The sequence below is a fragment of the Notolepis coatsorum genome (assembly GCF_963971535.1).
Source record: "Notolepis coatsorum genome assembly, chromosome: 3".
Lineage (NCBI taxonomy): Eukaryota > Metazoa > Chordata > Actinopteri > Aulopiformes > Paralepididae > Notolepis > Notolepis coatsorum.
In genome coordinates, this window is record NC_140167.1 from 4,015,115 (window position 1) to 4,035,002 (window position 19,888).

Genomic DNA, 19,888 nt, shown 5'->3' on the forward strand with positions numbered 1-19,888 from the left:
CTTGCTCTAGAGATCCACTGGGATTTAAGGCAGGAATTGCCTAAACAGCTTTTTTGACATTTTTTACCCATTCAAAACAAAGTCGGATCTGAAAGTTCATTGTTGCACAAAGACCACGAATCCTCTTATGCTATATATACGTCTAGCCAGCCAACTTTGATTCTGGTCTCGTTTCCGTATCCCCATCGTCTCTGGTATTTGGGGCAAGGCTAGGTCCCTGCCCGTCCCCCCTCCTCCCCCCCATCACCTCCGAGCCCCTGCCACCGGAGACTCTCTTTTTCTTTTTCTTCTATTTCTTTTTGTGCTTTTTTTTCATTTTTTTTCACCCATCCCAATTTAGTCGTTATGCCAATTCCCTTCCTGGTCGTTGCACTCATTGCCCCCACTGTCGGCCTTAGGGAGGGTGTAGAACTACCACATGCCTCCTCCGATACATATGGAGTCAGGCAGCCGCTTCTTTTCACCTGACAGCGAGGACTCTCACTGGGGGAATGTAACGTGTGCAGAGGTTCACACTTTTTCCCCCAGATCCCCTCCCTGCTGAACAGGTGCCCCCGACCGACCAGTAGGAGAGTCGCAGTTTACAACGACCAGGACACACCGGCTCCCCACCTGCTAACACTGTGTTAGTAGGGACGACTGACCAAGCCGGAGGTACCGATTCGATCCCAGAGTCTCTGCGGTGGTAGGAGAGTGCTTAGTCCTCTGCGCTACCCAGCCGCCCACCAGAGAGACCCTCTTGTCCGGTCACCATCCCGTCCCCCTCTCCTCCATCACCTCCAGCCCCTGCCTCCAGAGAGACCCTCTTGTCCGGTCACCATCCCGTCCCCCTCTCCTCCATCACCTCCAGCCCCCTGCCTCCAGAGAGACCCTCTTGTCCGGTCACCATCCCGTCCCCCTCTCCTCCATCACCTCCAGCCCCTGCCTCCAGAGAGACCCTCTTGTCCGGTCACCATCCCGTCCCCCTCTCAGGACTCCAACAGACTGTGCCAGTGGCAGACCTGCTGCCCCTTGGACTCCTTCATCTGCGTCCAGTGGGTCAGCTCCTCCTCCCCGGAGCTGTTGAGGCCCAGCGAGATCCAGCCGATCATCTCCTTGCGCTTCATGCTGCGCTTGTTGTAGACGGAGAGGATGAGCGTGACGTCCGACAGCTGGAACAGCGCCACCTGGAAGACGAAGGTCTCCCTGTAGGTGGGGTTGGGCTGCCCGCGGCAGATGGACGTCTTGCACTTGGACATCTCCTGGCCCATGGAGTTCAGCAGGGCCAGCTTCACGTAGGTATCTGAGAGGAGGGGGGGACACTTATGTAGTTAGGGCTGTTTACCGAATGTCATTTCTTTTAACATTCGAAGCTTCCGTTGAAGTATTCGAACGAAGCTTCGAATGTCTGTCGTCATATATCTTATGACGTAATCCAAAAAAAATTTAACATTTTGTTGGTTAATCTGATTAAATTTGTCTTTTTGAATTTTTTATTAAATCAACTTTCTATATAACTCGTCAGTTTCGTCGACATAAATAATCCAACAAGGGCTCGGTTGGTACGAAAGTGATGGTGACGTCTTGATGGAGCGCCGAGCGCCAAGCGGATGCAGATACTATATACTATACAATAATAGTATAATACTATAATATTAGTGTAGCCTAATATTTTTTTTTTTTAATGATAAATTCCTTAATCAATATTTTTTGGGGGGGCGGGGGTGGGGGGGGGGGGAGCAAAATTGTCTATAGCTAAAAAGCCAAATACTGTATGACCTTTTTCTCTGTGTGTGTGTGTGCGTGTGTGTGTGTGTGTGTGTGTGTGTGTGTGTGTGTGTGTGTGTGTGTGTGTGTGTGTGTGTGTGTGTGTGTGTGTGTGTGTGTGTGTGTGTGTGTGTGTGCGTGTGTGTGTGTGTGTGTGGCGATGTGCAGCAAGTCATTCTCCTAAAAGATCACATGTAACTTCCCAGCCCCCCCCCCCCTCTTGGCCCCTGGCTGATTATCCTTTGTCGTCCTTAATCAAAACGAATGTTCCAAAATCATTCCTTATTCATCTTATTCAATTAACCCAGAGAGAGAGAGAGGAGGGGGGGGGGGGGGGTAAAAATAATTATGAAGCGATTCAACGTTCACTTCTCTATCATTCACTTTTTTCCATCTCCATGCAAAAAAAGGAAAAACCGCGAGGCAAACGTAAAAACCCAATTGGAAATAACGGGAGGCGAGGGGGGGTGGGAGAGAGAGAGAGATCACAACGGTGCTTTGAGTGTTTCGCCCCCCTTCGCCGCCTACTACGACTGCGCTCCACAATAACGTTTTTATTAACGTATTATTCTTCCGCGAGGACGGGAGTGTATAAGGACTGGATTGCCGGGGGGCTTTCATGTCGTCGAGTGCCAGCTGCTAGCTCAGACAGCAGCGCCTTGAATCAGATGTAACTCTTTTGCTCTCTTTTGACATAATAAGCCGCTGCAGCTAAAATAGCCTTGATTTCCTTCCCGCCTGGCGCTGAATGGGCCGCCAGCGGAGCAGTGTGTCTCTTAAGTGGCCGGTGACGGCGAGCCGTTTCTCTCCCGGGCTTTGTTAGTCGCGGATAAGAGCGGTTTACGACGGGCGATTAGCTTGACTGACAGGTCTGAATGCTGCTGCTGCTGGTGGTGGAAAAGCGGTTTGGAGAATTCTCTCTGCGAGACAAACACAAAGTCTCCACCTTTGACGCAGGCGTTTTTTTTTTGTTGGCGAAAACGCACAATGTCAATCACGGCCTTTTTGCAAAATAATCATCCCTCCCCTCCTCCTCCTCCTCCGTGTTTTTCCACATGTGTGACAATTTTCTCAATGCAATTTGAAGACTATTAGTTCATAAATGAGGCGGTATTCAGGAAAGTGAGCTACAGTATGAGTTCTTTGTGATTCTTTTCATAAATATGTGAATTGGAAGCACGGGGCCACAGCATTTAAACCGGAAGACACCATTTTGTTTACGTGAAACGTTTAGTATTTCAGTGAAATGGGTTCCTTAGTGCAGTGAGAACGTCTGACGCAGAGATAATCCGATAAATAATTACACTGATTTCACTTCTTCGTAATGTAGAGCAACTATTTAACGGCTTATAACGGTATACCTTGAAACTCATCCTTCAATGTTACATTTCACTACACTACACTTGGGTAGTTAAATAATTCAGGAGCTGTTGCCATGTTAAACTGTCCAGTCTCGCATGCAGGTGTAGAGATGGAGTTATAAGGGTACTTGTAAAACTAAACCCAACACAAAACAAACAATGTTACATGAAGCTACCAGTCGCTAACATACCAACCCAAGCAAAACCATGTATAGAGGTAGTGTGGAACAGTGGAACAGTGGCATTGCCAGACCCTATAAACATCTTAGCCCCATTAGCTTACTTTCGCGGGGTCTCAATGTTAGTGGTATCATGTGAAACTAGACAACCTGAGGAATCTATAGGTACCGCGTCATGCTAGCCTATCGGGATGCTCCAAAGTTAGGTGAGGTTACAGTAGCTTGGTTTTGGTGAGGAAAGAACTTGCAGGGCCATTTTCAAAGGGGTCCCTTGACCTCTGACCTCAAGATGTCTGAATGAAAATGAGTTCTTTGGATACCCACACAAGTCTCCTCTTTCACGCCCCAATTCATGATAATTGCATGCAGTTTTGGGGCAAAACCATACAGTTTTACGCAAGTAATACAAATACACTGGTATAAAATTACCTATTGTGACCTCTAGGATAATCACAGCCGTATGGGGGGGGGGGGGGGAGGGTTATATTCAGAACAGAAGAGCTCACCATCCATTTGCTGAAACATTTATTTCTTTCAGAAATCTCCAGATGGCAAGATGTTTTTGATACCAAATCACAGCATGGATGTTTCTGAGGTGTTCCATAAGGTCTCTGTGTCTTAATGGAATATGTTGGAGCCCTATAATCTCCAACATAGATAACTACATAGATATAATGTCCCATGCCTCTATACACTGAGGATGTTAATCATTTGAATAGGTGAGATTCAAAACATGTTTATTGCATATTAATTTACATACAGTGTCGAGCTGCATCTCAAATGATCCTGTAGGGTCCCAGCTTTCTAATGGTGTAGGACACTCGCATGTGGCACCTACTGCTGACTTTGACCCTGAAACCACCTTGAAAATGTCTTAGGAATTAAGTGGTTAATAACCCCTTTAACCTCTTACCACACACCGGCCCGTCATGCCCATTGACGCATGTCGCGGCACGTTGCGAGCGTCTACCGGCTCGAGCTGCATTTTTCGGCAAACATATAATATACCGCCTTACATGATGATATGTCAGGCGAGTGTCTTTTTATGCGCCGCGCGTCAAATGACCACGTCGGACAATATACACTCGAGAACTGACCAATCACAGCTGATGGCGAAAATTATTGGTCAGCATTGTAGCCAACGAGTGTCTGCTTCCAACGATACCCCACGTTGGGGGCGTGATTACATATGCACGCCGCATTTCTTGGAGACGCTCTTTGATTGGCCGACGCCTGTTTCTACACTGGTTAAGTTTAGGCACTCTTCGAAGTTGGTTAAGGTTAGAGTTTGTCTTAGAGCGTGACGGCAAGTTCTTTCGACGGTTAAGCTTAGGCACTCTTTCGAAGTTGGTTAAGGTTAGAGTTTGTCTTAGAGCATGGCGACGAGGAAATGGGCAAAGACACAGCTCGTCACGGATTGGGCAAACGCGTCAGTGGCCAATCAGAGAGCGTCAGTCAGTGCCAATCAGAGAGCGTCTCCGAGAAATGCGGCATGCATATGTAATCACGCACGTTGGGGGGTGGAAATAGGAAGTAGGTGAAAGTTGAGAAGCGAAAATGGGTTGTGACTCAGACTTCAGACGCACAGAGGTGGATGGCAGAAATGGATTTTGGAACACTTTTTTTTGGGCGCACGGTTTACTCGAACCTCTCAAACACTAATTTCTGAACGGATTTTTATCAAATTTGGACCTGTACTACATAAGACTTCAGGCTATGGAACGCAGTGTTTTCCAGCTCATACCTCTATGCTGGAATAATGGAATATGGAATCTTGCAACCACTAAAGAAAAATGTGAGTACACAAGTTCAAGTTAACAGGCAGGCAGAAACGTGGCATTTTCTTTTTTTACTTGAACTTGAGAACTGCCTACTTTTTTTGCAAAGCTTAGTTTTATACTTTATACTAATAGCACATGCATGATGAGCCTGGTCTCTTTTGAAAGATAACATTCTGAAGTTACTAATGCAAAAAAGGAGAATCAGTTTTAATGCTAATGAAATAGAGTAACAGAGGTCTGAACTTGAGTTGAACTTGAACTTGTGTACTCACATTTTTCTGTAGTGGTTGCAATATAAATAAAACAAAATAGGTATAAGCTGGAAAACACTGCGGATCCATAGCCTGAGGTCTTATGTAGTACAGGTCCAAACTAAAATCCGTTCAGAAATGGGTCTTTGAGAGAGATCCGGGTAAACCGTGCAAAAAAAATAAATAAACTCTTCAAAATCCATTTCCTCATCCACAGCCATTCATTCTGAAGTGTGATTCACTTCTGGTTTTCGCTCGTCAACTTTCACCTAGATCCCTAATTCGCACCCCTCCCCCCCCCACGTAGGGTATCACTGGAAAGGTACAGTCATTGGCTACAACACTGACCAATAATTTTCAACAGCGGATGATGATTGGCAGTTCTGGAGCGTCGGGAGTCCGGGGGGTGGTCATTTTTACGTGCCGCATAAAAAGACGCTCGCCTGACATATCGTCATGTAACTCGAGAACCGAGCCACGGATTTGGTCGAGTGAGATGGCGTTCGAACGGCATCAAATTGATCTTTCGAACGGTCATTTATATGTGCGGCGGAAAATGCAGCCCTGAGCCGCTAGCAAAGTACAGTACATAGACTTTGTGCGTTCTGCCCATGGGGGCACGTTGCATGTTAAGGGTTTAAGAGGTTAAAGAGCTTTTGTTTTGAATGATTTTAGCAAAAAAGGGTTGCTCGTCACAATCCAAGTTCTCATTGAAAACTCTGTCCATCCATTCTCATGGGAGATGAGCATTTAGAGGCCGTTTTAAAATAAATAGATATATATTCTCCCTGAGGAACATTCCCCCTGGACCCCACTAGAGGGAGCTGAGCACCCTGCCACCCTAAAGTTCAAACTCTGGTGACGCCCCCTAGTGGAAAATGCCACTTCTGTGTGAAGACAACTGGAGCCCCTGCTCATATGAAGAAAGCATTCATGGTTTTCCAAGGAGCACAGACACAAACACGATGGCAAGAGGCGGGGCTTGGAGGGAGGCTGATGTTCAGGAGCAAACATGCATTAAGGTGCAGGAGGGGTTATGATGGACACATTCATACTATATATACAGTAGACTCGCAGTTAGCAATGTTCTTCATGGATGGGTTAAGTCTCGATTAAGTTGCTCCCTTTTTGTCCTGTGATTCTTAAAAGGGACAGTTCACCCTGTTAAGACCTCCGTCTGATTCACCATGCACCGGGAGTTATTTCAGTCCGTCAAAAATGCACTTCCCTTATGAAAAAGGATCATGGTAGTATGATTGTCATTTCAGTTTTACCGTGGTACCTGGAATTGTTTAAATTATTTACCAGGGCACTATCGTGGTAAAGTTATGTATCGCCACGGTGCCACTTTTGTACATAAATAACACTATGGTATACTGTAATCCAATTTAATAAACCATGATACCAATGGTAATATTATGGTATTTCCATAATATATGTCGGTCACCGTGATCCTCTTGGTGATCAAAACATTATGGAAAAGCCATGATACTATTTGGAAAATACCACAATACTTTTTCATAGGTTATCGCTTAAAGCATTGGAAATACAAAAGGAAATGCTAGCATTTTGTTAGGTAATGTATAGTCACTTCCAAAAGCATTTCAATAGCAATAACAAAATGCTAAGAATTCCAGCGTCCAATATCTGAAACAAGGACACACAGTGTCCCAAATGCGAAGCATTCTCGTATACTGTATATTAAAACTGGCCATGCCTGTCTCTCGCCTCCAAATCACCAGAGCCAATAGCGAAACATGACTCAGAATGTCAGTAACTTAAATACTTAGCTATAACGTAGCTATATTATAAACACGGCTCAGAATGTCAGTGACTTAAATACTTAGCCAACGTAGCTTCAGTATAAACGTGGCTCAGAACGTCAGTAACTTAAATACGATATATAGTGTGCAATCAAAATGGTTGCGTCACAAAGATAAATGACAACGAAACTCCCAACTATACCAACTAAATGCACATGCCGTAGTGAGAGGTGGAGCCCTTTCTCTCTCTCTCTCTCCTCCAAATTAACTAATGTAGCTACAGTATAAACACATCTCAGAATGTCAGTCAAATGTAATGGTGTTCAACCTAATGTGATGTTTTCCTACCAGCAGAGTTGCGGTGTGTGGGTACACTGTCCTACGTCGATGTTGTGTGGAAGTGGGATTGATTAAAGGGGAACTCCAACATTTTGGGAAATTAGCTTATTTAACATCTTCCCTGCAGTTAGACAAGAAGATGCATACCTTTTTTGTCTCTGTGCGTGCATTTTAGCTTTGGGAATAGACGCTCCGTTAGCATAGCTTAGCTTCATCACTGGAAGTGAGGCAGGACAGTAGCCTTACAGTGCCTTACAGTGTATTGCAAGGTCTGACATTGACCAAATTTGATATGCATGACCTTGGTGGGCTCTAGGTCAACTCCTGAAAAGGGGGTCAATGTCAGACCTTGCAATCAAAAGTTAGGGGGCGCACTGAAATTATGGCAAGGGTTATTAGCCCCCTAACTTTTGATTGCAAAGTCTGACATTGACCCCCTTTTCAGGAGTTGACCTAGAGCCCACCAAGGTCATGCATATCAAGTTTGGTCAATGTCAGACCTTGCAATACACTGTAAGGCACTGTAAGGCTACTGTCCTGCCTCACTTCCAGTGATGAAGCTAAGCTATGCTAACGGAGCGTCTATTCCCAAAGCTAAAATGCACGCACAGAGACAAAAAAGGTATGTATCTTCTTGTCTAACTCCAGGGAAGATGTTAAATAAGCTAATTTCCCAAAATGTTGGAGTTCCCCTTTAAGCCCTAGCCATATTTTCAGAAATTTTGCCTAAAAGTACATACCAAGTAAATGGAAGATTGCGCCACTCCTATGCGGTCCATTTGCATGTTCTTGGTATCTAGGGACATCTATGGACCTCAGCGAATGTATTCCCATTGTCAGAGATATTGTGTCTGTTACTATGCTTGAGTAAATTGTAATAAACCAAAGGAGAATATAAATGATTATTATAATAATTTCGTCCACATCTTTGACGGTGAATAACACCATGCTAATATTGACCAGACGTGAACAATATGCCACTGAGCTCATTCAGCACCTGTTTGGGATCAAGTGTACAAGAAATCTAAGCAAATGAATAAAGGGCAGATGAGTTACGGGGTTTTTTGTAGATACAGTACTGAATTTTTGCCATCCGGACACATGCAATTTGAAATATGAATATAGAATATAGAATATCAGGCCTATAAATTGCCTTATTATGGCCACGTCATACATCTATGGATTGGGCCAAATATCCTCTTTCCAATGGCAGAGTTTACTGTACAGATACTTTTGTATAATGTCCATAGCTCCGCTATTTTTTACCAGATTGCGACACGGTTTCTTTCTAGACGTTCACAGAAAGGTAAAGAAAAAATATACGTTGTATTGTATGGCAATAATGTTCAGGTTTGTTCGACCCATGAGATATAATCACGAAAATCATGTCAGCCGACTGCAGCTTTGACAGCGGCTGGTGTGAGCTGGGTAGTGTAGTGTAGTTTTATGAAATGTTGACGTCCATCAAAAGCCCTGGGTCTCCTCTTTCTTAGGACAACAATGATTTCATGACGGCGTCATTTCCTCGCGTCTAAATCATCGAGTTTCCGATGCAATGTGCAGAGATATTTATGAGCTCATATTTAGCTAATAACACTTAAAATTAGGGATGCTCGATATTGGCTTTTTTTTACCGATACCGATATACCGATATTGTCCAACTCTTAATTTCCGATACCGATATCAACCGATACCGATATATGCAGGGTTTCCCCCCCAAAAAACTGAATAATTTCAGGTAATTAACATTACATATCTCTTGTTGTGGAATTAACACAACATTATGCATACTTTTGACAATAAATAAAATCAGAATTTGTTCTTACTTGCTTGCCTGGGTAAATAAAGGTTATAGAAAAGAAAATAAAAAAAATTCCGATATCACATTTTAATGCCAATATTGGCCGATAATATCGGTGGGCCGATAATATCGGACATCCCTACTTAAAATCATTGGTAAACAAACGTAGTGCTGAAAATATACACTTCGACTGTTGTTTTGATAGGGTTAGGGTCTTTACTCTTGGCTACATTTGAAAAAGAAACGCAACATTAATTAATACGGACTGTATTGATCTATTTATGACGTGAAAAAAATCTCGGCTCGGTTCCGGGCCGACGGGGCTTAAGGGGTTAATGCTTGTGGGACGCCACTAGGGGGCAGAGCGGCTAAGCGTGAGTGAGTGAGTGAGTGCGTGAATGAATGAATGAATGAGTGAGTTAGTGACATTGCCGGTCATAGAGGTGCTTCACATCTAAGAAACTAAACACTCTGAAGCAAACGGGTCCTATAGTTCATGATGAATCAGACAAGCTTCTTAAAAGGGTGAACTGATCACAATTTCTTACCTTTTTACCATGCAAACTTTGTATTTGTTTTCAGGGGGTTATAAAAATCCACTGAGAAATTACAGAAGTACCGTATTGACCCAAATACAGGATGACACTGAAGAATAGAACTACACAGATCCAGCACTGAACAATCGAACCTCTGCTGCTCCTCGGCCACTCCACGGGCCAAACTGATTTTGTGACTCCTATTGTTCTGGACCGGGCCAGATTTCACACCGCCACTGCCCCCCACAGGCTGGGGAGACTTTTTCATCTTACATTTTTATTCATCTCAAACGCCCCAGCTCCATCCGATTCCTTAGATTTCTTTACTGTTTACTTGCATCATGCATTGCAACAGTAATCTATGGGCAGTACCCCAAGTCAGACTGCCAATATAAAAATGATATTGGGGGTCCCCCGACCCCCTCCCTGAGGGAGCACTTAAGTTAAGTACCTTCCCTTTGTTCACTTTGGGAGCCAGCCACCAGCCCCCGAAATATAACACCTGAGTGCTAGTTCTACAGTGGCAGAGGAGCAGCAGAAGAGCAGCAGAAGGGATCTGAATTTTCAGCGTTGCGTCTGTAAGTTATCATTTCAATTAGACTGCCTCATTGGTCACCATGATCTTAAAGAAACACGGCCAACATTATGGGAAATTCATGTATGGTCTTCTCCAGAGTGAGACGAGAAGATAGATACCAGTTGCCTCTATGTGCGTTCAGTAGAAAGCTATCCGACTGCACGTTAGCCTAGCTTAGCACAATGAAAGGAAGCGGACAGTACCAGTTAGGCTAGGCGTTAACCGACTAACGCCTCTCCCGGAGTTTAAGCTAGGCTACCGTTACTGTCTGCTTCCATTCATTGTGCTATGCTAGGCTAACGTGCAGCCGGATAGCTTTCTACTGAACGCACAGAGAGGAAACTGGTGTCCATCTTCTTAACGGTAAGCTAATTTAGTGTTCCTTTAAAATTGGAATTATGACTTAAAAAATGAAGGCCGCATCAGGCTCATTCTTTAAGCTTCACGCCTGTGGTATCATGAATCTTGAGATAGCAAGGAATCCACTGATACCAAACATGTCATACTAGCTTACCAAGTAATGGGCTAAATATGTCTCCAAAGTAGACCTTTCCTTACAGCTCCCATCTCTAGAGCTCGAATGTTAGACGAGCCCACATTTTCCGTCCTGTAATCGGGGGACAATACGGTACATTTCGGCAACAGACAAAATCAAGCGCTTTTCTCTTCTCCCCTTTCACGTCTGTTTAGATTATGACGTTGACTTATTGAAAGGATCCCCTTGTTTCTCGATCCTGCATCCATGAGGGTACTTTGCCAACCAGAGAGAGAGAGAGAGAGAGAGAGAGAGAGAGAGAGAGAGAGAGAGAGAGAGAGAGAGAGAGAGAGAAAGAGAGAGGGGGGGGGGGAGAGATACTGACAGACAGACGCCACGGCCTGTGGGAACAGAGAAACTCACCTCTGATAATATAAACCTGGCCGCCTATCAAGTGCTTTAGACAACAGAACAGCCCATCTGACAACAAGGGTTGGGAGGCAGTAAGAGAAACGACGGACCAAGATGTCAATAGGTTGTCAGGGTCAGAAGAGAATCAGATGCAGACATAACAAAGAGAGAGAGCAGAGAGAGAGGGAGAGAGAGAGAGAGAGAGAGAGAGAGAGAGAGAGAGAGAGAGAGAGAGAGAGAGAGAGAGAGATGCAAACAACAGCAGGAAAGAGAAACAGGGTCATAAAGTTCAACAGTATCACACAAAGTTCAACAAGAAGTTTGTTTTTGTTTGAACTTGCTGGATCCTCTGGTAATTGAATGAGGAGGCGTGGCCTGGGGGATGAGGTGCAATGGGGGGAGGGGTTTCAAAACAGGGGAATCGAAGCGGATAAGAGATTGCAGCAGAGACAGAGAGAGATAGAGCCATCTCCTGCTTGGAGCCGTTACAAGCTATGCATTATAGCAACTCCAAGGTAAGTGTTGTTCAGCCATGTTTGAACTGGAAGATGGATGCCTTTTCAACGAGCTAGGCTAAAGATTCTCTGATTCAAGAACACCTAGCCACATACTGTACCCGGTAGGCTATGTAGTTGGGTGGTTAGAAACTGGTTGGTATGAATTATTTTTATTGATTCATTGGTTAATCCTATTCATTGGGGCAGCTGACATTAAAGGCATGCGTTTCATCTGGTAATGAACTAGCGATCCACTATTCCGATGAGAAATGGCTAATAATAATAATAATAATATTGTACACCGGTACAATATATAAGTTATACAATTAGTTACCAAATAAAGTGTGTAGTATACTTACAGCACACCTTAGTGTACTTACTAGGTGGCTTAGTGTACTTACTAGGTGCCTTAGTGTACTTACTAGGTGGCTGGCTTAGTGTACTTACTAGGTGCCTTAGTGTACTTACTAGGTGCTGCCTTAGTGTACTTACTAGGTGGCTTAGTGTACTTACTAGGTGCCCTAGTGTACTTACTAGGTGCTTTAGTGTACTTACTAGGTGCTTTAGTGTACTTACTAGGTGGCTTAGTGTACTTACTAGGTGCCTTGGTGTACTTACTAGGTGCCTTAGTGTACTTACTAGGTGCATTAGTGTACTTACTAGGTGCTTTAGTGTACTTACTAGGTGCCTTAGTGTACTTACTAGGTGCTTTAGTGTACTTACTAGGTGCTTTAGTGTACTTACTAGGTGCTTTAGTGTACTTACTAGGTGCTTTAGTGTACTTACTAGGTGGCTTAGTGTACTTACTAGGTGCCTTGGTGTACTTACTAGGTGCATTAGTGTACTTACTAGGTGCCTTAGTGTACTTACTAGGTGCCTTAGTGTACTTACTAGGTGCTGCTTTAGTGTACTTACTAGGTGCCTTAGTGTACTTACTAGGTGATTTAGTGTACTTACTAGGTGCTTTAGTGTACTTACTAAGTGCTTTAGTGTACTTACTAGGTGCCTTGGTGTACTTCCTAGGTGCTTTAGTGTACTTACTAGGTGCCTTAGTGTACTTACTAGGTGCTGCTTTAGTGTACTTACTAGGTGCCTTAGTGTACTTACTAGGTGATTTAGTGTACGTACTAGGTGCCTTAGTGTACTTACTAGGTGCTGCTTTAGTGTACTTACTAGGTGCCTTAGTGTACTTACTACTAGGTACATTAGTGTACTTACTAGGTGCTTTAGTGTACTTACTAGGTGCTTTAGTGTACTTACTAGGTACATTAGTGTACTTACTAGGTGCTTTAGTGTACTTACTAGGTGCCTTAGTGTACTTACTACTAGGTACATTAGTGTACTTACTAGGTGCTTTAGTGTACTTACTAGGTGCTTTAGTGTACTTACTAGGTGTACTTACTAGGTGCTTTAGTGTACTTACTAGGTGCTTTAGTGTACTTACTAGGTGCTTTGTTTAGTGTATGTACTAGGTGTTTAGTGTACTTACTAGGTACATTAGTGTACTTACTAGGTGCTTTGTTTAGTGTATGTACTAGGTGTTTAGTGTACTTACTAGGTGGCTTAGTGTACTTACTAGGTGCTTTAGTGTACTTACTAGGTGCTTTAGTGTACTTACTAGGTGCCTTAGTGTACTTACTAGGTGCTTTAGTGTACTTACTAGGTGCTTTAGTGTACGTACTAGGTGCTTTAGTGTACTTACTAGGTGCTTTAGTGTACGTACTAGGTGCTTTAGTGTACTTACTAGGTGCTTTAGTGTACTTACTAGGTGGCTTAGTGTACTTACTAGGTGGCTTAGTGTACTTACTAGGTGCCTTAGTGTACTTACTAGGTACATTAGTGTACTTACTAGGTGCTTTAGTGTACTTACTAGGTACATTAGTGTACTTACTAGGTGCTTTAGTGTACTTACTAGGTGCTTTAGTGTACTTACTAGGTGCTTTAGTGTGCTTTAGTGTACTTACTAGGTGCTTTAGTGTACTTACTAGGTGCTTTAGTGTACTTACTAGGTGCTAGGTGCTTTAGTGTACTTACTAGGTGCCTTAGTGTACTTACTAGGTGCTTTAGTGTACTAGGTGCTTTAGTGTACTTACTAGGTGCTTTAGTTGTACTTACTAGGTGCTTTAGTGTACTAGGTGCTTTAGTGTACTTACTAGGTGCTTTAGTGTACTTACTAGGTGCTTTAGTGTACTTACTAGGTGCTGCTTTAGTGTACTTACTAGGTGCTTTAGTGTACTTACTAGGTGCTTTAGTGTACTTACTAGGTGCTTTAGTGTACTTACTAGGTGCTTTAGTGTACTTACTAGGTGCTGCTTTAGTGTACTTACTAGGTGCTTTAGTGTACTTACTAGGTGCTTTAGTGTACTTACTAGGTGGCTTGTTGGCAGCCAGGTTTTTGAAATGGCTGCCCTTGATGATCTCCACCGAGAGACGGCCCGTCGTGGCGTTGTACACCAGGCCCACCAGGATCTCCGGTGCGGTGCTCTGGCCGGCCGACTGGAAGGACGAGACGCTTTCGCTGCACGACAGCTCGGACAGGCTGATCTGGGACTCCCCGCCCTGGAGATGGTCGTCGGACAATCGTTCAATCGTTCACCAAAATCATCTCTTTAGAATTTTGACAAACCTGCATTTTTGCAACTGAAAGGATATCAGAGGTAGATGAAGGGGATATCAGAGGTAGATGAAGGAAAAGTTGGCACCATTTTGTCGTATTCGTTTGGTCTATTTACTCCCTAGGTCTACAGTGAGTGTATGGCGTTGTCAGTGCCGACAAATACCTATTTAATGGGTACATCGAACAGACAAACGAAGAGCAGGTTAATACCAGAGGATGCAAAACAAGACCGTCACGTTTTCTCCACAAGCACTAAGCACACACATCATCCTGGCTGGAGAACGGTATCCAGTCGTGCCTTTGCCTGCCAGACTGTATTCCTACTAGGGCTAAACCCCAAACGTTCGAACGTTCGGACCTTCGTTTGTTATGTTGGCATTCGAATTCTAAATTAACATTCGAATAAATTTTTTTTTATTTAAATTTACATTAAAATGTTTTATATATATATTCTATATAGTCTATTCATTCTGTTTAAACCAATAGGGTTTTTCTTCACAGTTGCAGATAAAGATTAGGCTACAGTAATATTATAGTATTAAAAAAAACTGATGAGTTATATTCCTCAAAGAAAGTTGATATAATAAAAAAAAATAAGACTATTTAATCAGATGAATCACTTTATTCAAATTGAGGATTTAGTTTGAGGATATTTATACTGTATATAAAAAAAAATTAAAAAAAAATGTATTTAGACATTTTCTTTTAGAATTAAAAACGGTTTGAAGGTTCGAACGTCCGTTCGAAAAACCCTGACGAAGTTCGAATCCCAAAAACAGGCTTCGGGGAAACAACCTTACTAAGCAGCATACACATCATCCTGGCTGGAGCACGGTATCCAGACTGTATTCCTACCATGCAAGAGCAATTACCATGAGGTGGTTAGGGGGGAGGAGAGAGAGAGAGAGAGAGAGAGAGAGAGAGAGAGAGAGAGAGAGAGAGAGAGAGAGAGAGAGAGAGAGAGAGAGAGAGAGAGAGAGAGAGAGAGAGAGAGAGAGAGAGAGAGGATGAGATAGAGAGAGAGAGAGAGAGAGAGAGAGAGAGAGAGAGAGGATGAGATAGAGAGAGAAAGAGAGAGAGAGAGAGAGCGAGAGAGAGAGAGAGAGAGAGAGAGAGAGAGAGGATGAGAGAGAGAGAGCGAGAGAGACAGAGAGAGAGAGAGAGAGACAGAGAGACAGAGAGAGAGAGAGAACGCTCGCTTGCTCGCTCGCAGGCCTTTGATCTCACTCACCGGGAGCGCGGCGCAGCTGGGCGCCAGTATAACCGGCACCGACATCTTGCCCGGCTGCAGGTTGAGCTTGGTGAGGTGGAACACCTTCTCGCCCAGCGCCTTCTCCTTCTTCATGCGCCGCACGCTGTAGAGGCGGAAGCGCACGGCGTAGTTTGCGATCATCTCCGACTCCACGCGGCCGAAGCGGAAGGTCTCGGTGAAGACGGGACACGGGCCCTTCTGCACGCCCGTCTTCGCCCGCTGCTTCTTGGCGGGAAGCAGCACCAGGTGGACCTGATCATGGATGAATGAATGAATGAGTTTATTAAAAAAAATAATTAATTTTTTTTTTCGTTTCTGATTTTTCTCTGATTTTCTCCCCGTCCCAATTTAGTCGTTGTGCCAATTCCCTCCCCCCTCCCCTACCTGGCGCTGTATGCATGTTCTCCTACGAGTCGGTACAAGGGCGTCCCGAGTCGATCGCACGCTTCCCCCGAGACGTGCGCCGACAGCCAGTGACGTCTTTTCACCTGGCAGCGAGGACTCTCATTGGTGAAGTGTAACGCGTGGGAGGGCACGCTATCTCCACCAAGTCCTGCCCCGCTTAGCTTAGCAAGCGCCGAGACCTGACCTGTAGGCGTCGCTGTCCACAACGCCAGATTCCCACCCCGCCAGCTTCCCCACCCCCTAATACTGCCAAATTGTATTAGCGTGAACGGCCAGCCAAGCTGGTGACAACGCCGGGAGCTGGATTCGAACACGCGAATCCAGCGTCTCCAGCGTTGGTGATGAACGCAATCTCCGCTACGCCACCTGACCGCCCCGAATGAGTTTATTTTTGAACATGTATTCTCCACATTCCTCCAAACAAATCACAATATCAAGCTCCGTCATACATAACAATCATAATGAAAATCAGGATGCTCAACGGACAATAACACTATGCAACAACCATCAAATGCACTCACGGCACACACATCCACACACACACACACTCACTTTAAACAAACGACTCACTGCAGCACCCACTTTAACCACTTTAGTACACCTAAGCACACTTTATATTTATCAGTAAAGAATTTGCACTACAACCCTCATACCTAATACCTTATTACACCTGACTGTAAATTATATTGTACCTACATTGTACCTCATCCCACTTCTGCTTTGCACTGTATAGTATATTGTATGGTAACTCAGTTACGTCTACTCTACATAGAGCATTGTATATATGTATATACTGAAAATTTTTGTCTACGTACTTGACTTCTATTTTATACTTTTATACTTGCTATACTTATTTTATTATCTATTTTTGCCTAGCACAGTCTCTGGAGCGAAACAGAAAGAAGCATTTTGTATAAAAGTATTCTGTACTTCTACAGTACATGACAACTAATAAAGAAACTTGAACTTGAAAAAGAAATTAAGCAAAAAGTCAAGAGCAATGTAGTTAGTTTGTTGACATGTTCAAAAAAGGAGTAGAGGGAAGCTAAGCTTATAGATCCCTACCCCCTTACGTTTACATTTGTTTTTCTTCCATTACATTTGACTTGATTTAACATAATTTAGTATAATACATTATATACTATACTTTGACTTATAGTACAAAAAGAAAAAACTTGAGTCACTTATTAATAATTATACTTATTATACGTATTAATAATAATACTAATAATAATAATAAATTGGATTTGAAGAGAGAAGCGCCTTTCTCAGACTCAAGGACACTGTACACAAGGAGAGAGAAGCTATATAAAAGAAAGGGTGAATAACAATTAGAAAAGAAATTATGAATATAATGTGTATAGTAACAACAGGGAAAAAAACAAATAAGATATAAAAAAAAAAAAAGGAAGCAAGGTGCTGTCCGATTGGATGAAGTGGTAACGAGAAAATGAACAGAAACAAAAAAACAGAAATCAAAAACAAACAAACAACAAAACAACGGGATCCGAGGCTTAAAATAAAAGAGTCAGGGGGGTGGGGGCTACTTGGGAGCAGGGGCCGTGTTGCGTGAAGGCAAGTGTGAACAGGTGTGTTTTTTAGGTGTGTTTTTGAAGAGGTTGATGGTGTCAGAGCCTCGGATGGAGGGGGGGGGGGGGGGGGAGAGGGAGTTCCACAGCCTGGGGGGGCAGCTACTAAACGAAAGCTCGGTCTCCCAGTGTGGAACGCCTGGTGCAAGGGGGGGATGGTGAGGAGGTCGGAGTTGGAGGAGCGGAGGCCTCGTGCTGCATGGAGTGTAGTAGGGGTGGAGTAGGTCGGTCAGGTAGGAAGGGGTCAACCCGTGCAGCAGTGGCGTTGCGCAATATGTCGGGGCCCCCCCGCAGATCAGACCATGAGGCCCCGCCCACTCCCCTAAATCAATAATAAAGTGAGAACATTTAGCTTTTTTTCTCGCCGCGTGGGAGCAAATTCGAGACACATATTCGGTTGCAAAAAGGTGTCCCACGGTCTCCTCTATGGCCGTGGATATTTTCACGCGGATGGGAATCATGGCGCGCCCGTGGGACACTTTTCAGTTTCTGCGAGTTTATTCCACGCTTTCGGCTTTCCTTTTCTAAGCATTTTCGGGGCTACATGTGAATGAGTAAAAGTTGCGGGACGCCCAGATGTACCCACGGTAGAAAGCTCGCGTGGAGCCCATAATAGGCTCACTTAATACAACGTTTTAAAAATCACGCAAAATTTTCAGGGTCGCAAGCCGACCTTTTCCCCTCGTTTTCGATGCGGGAAGTGATTTATGAAAAGCTTCGGCACGCCGAGAGGTACCCGTGGATTTAATCTCGCGAGGATCGGGGCAATATTCGGCCCGTGGGAGCACTCGCAAACCATGTACTAAAAAATCTAAGAGGATAGTCTACAGTGGGGGCGGAGTCAGGGGGGCACGCGGGGGGTGCGGGGGCCTCCGCTACGCCACTGCCGTGCAGGGATTTGTAGGCGAGGAGGAGGAGGATCACCTGCCAGGAGACGTTGCCGGTGCGCTTGAGGGCGGGGATGTCCGTGGCGGCGGTGACCGTCACCGCCAGCCGCTGGTCCTGCGGGTCGTAGTCGAAGGCCACGTCCAGGGTGCCGCACTGGGCCGCGGGGTCCGGCTCGTAGCCCCGCTTCTTCGGGAGCCGCGCGGCCGAGCCGCGGGCCGACATGTCCTGGAGGAACGTCGGAAGGGGAAAGAAGAAAACACTTTGAGGGCGGACGGCACCCCCTAATGGGGAAAGAAAATACTTGAATAGATTATCACTATGAAACTTTCCCAGTTTGTTATGTACATATAAACTAAGAAAAAATATATTACAAGTTTTCTGAATTGTATGTTTATATATGCAAATGAGACACTTCCACCATTAAATATGCACATAAAATGTATCGCCAAGACTCGCATCACCAACATGGATAATGCCAGATTCAAAAACTCTGTTTCATTTGGTTGATACATTCAAAAACGAAACTTTGTATAGAAAGACTTTGTGGCTATGTCCTCTTACATCAAGTCTGATCAATATAACAACCCATAGTAAATAAAGCCCTTAGTGACGATCAAGGAATTATGAACGACCCCCCCCCCTTTCCTCCACGCCGATCACCTAGATCCATTTCCGGTTTGTATGGCGCAATAAACGCCGAAATCATATCGATTATTGCGTTATGGCAGCGATCCATATGTAGTATAGTGTTTGTCAGGAGTCCCGTAGCGAGATGTGACTGCCGGAGGAATTTCCTCGACGCGCCGATGACACTTTCCGGTTTTTTGAGTGTGTAACTCGCCCGACCATCCACCAGGCGGCGGTATTGAGGTGTTGCAGTCCCATCTAGGGTCCCGCTAGGGCACCGGGGGTTGGGTGGAGGAATTATGAATGCCATGGCGAAAAAATGAAATATTGATCTAAAAAACGCTGCACAGCGCTGTTGGCGGTCAACGCATGGCGGGCAATAACGCTGGAAAGCGATTTTTGCGACCAATGTGTTAAGGGAGACTTTTTAACCCTCCAGTCAACCTTCAAAAAACTCCCACCTTTCTCCCTAGTGACGGAAACGGCGATCTCAGTAAAAACATATCTTTTTCATGTATTGTTCCAATTCTTTTTCATGGATATCATTATTAACTTCAGTCCTCACCATACATATAGAATATTTATTCATTTTCAGGATTTAAATTTTTTTTAATGAGTTATTATTATTATTATTATTATTATTATTATTATTATTATTATTATTATTATTATTATTATTATTATTATTATTATTATTATTATTATTATTATTATTATTATTATTATTATTATTATTATTATTATTATTTATTATTAAAGAAAATAATGGTTAAAATCCTGAATAAATGCACAA

General features: G+C 44.0%; 1 protein-coding gene across 1 annotated transcript in view; it reads right to left on the bottom strand.

Annotated features, from left to right (window-relative positions):
• Nucleotides 1–968: 968 nt before the first annotated feature.
• syt14a (synaptotagmin XIVa) overlaps nt 969–19,888 on the bottom strand; it is a gene marked incomplete at both ends in the record, with an annotated part of 160,819 nt that continues 141,899 nt past the window's right edge. The window contains 5 exon segments of the mRNA XM_084310331.1: nt 969–1,282; nt 11,233–11,289; nt 14,087–14,276; nt 15,566–15,838; nt 18,505–18,693. Coding sequence (XP_084166457.1) covers nt 969–1,282; nt 11,233–11,289; nt 14,087–14,276; nt 15,566–15,838; nt 18,505–18,693 — 1,023 coding nt within the window.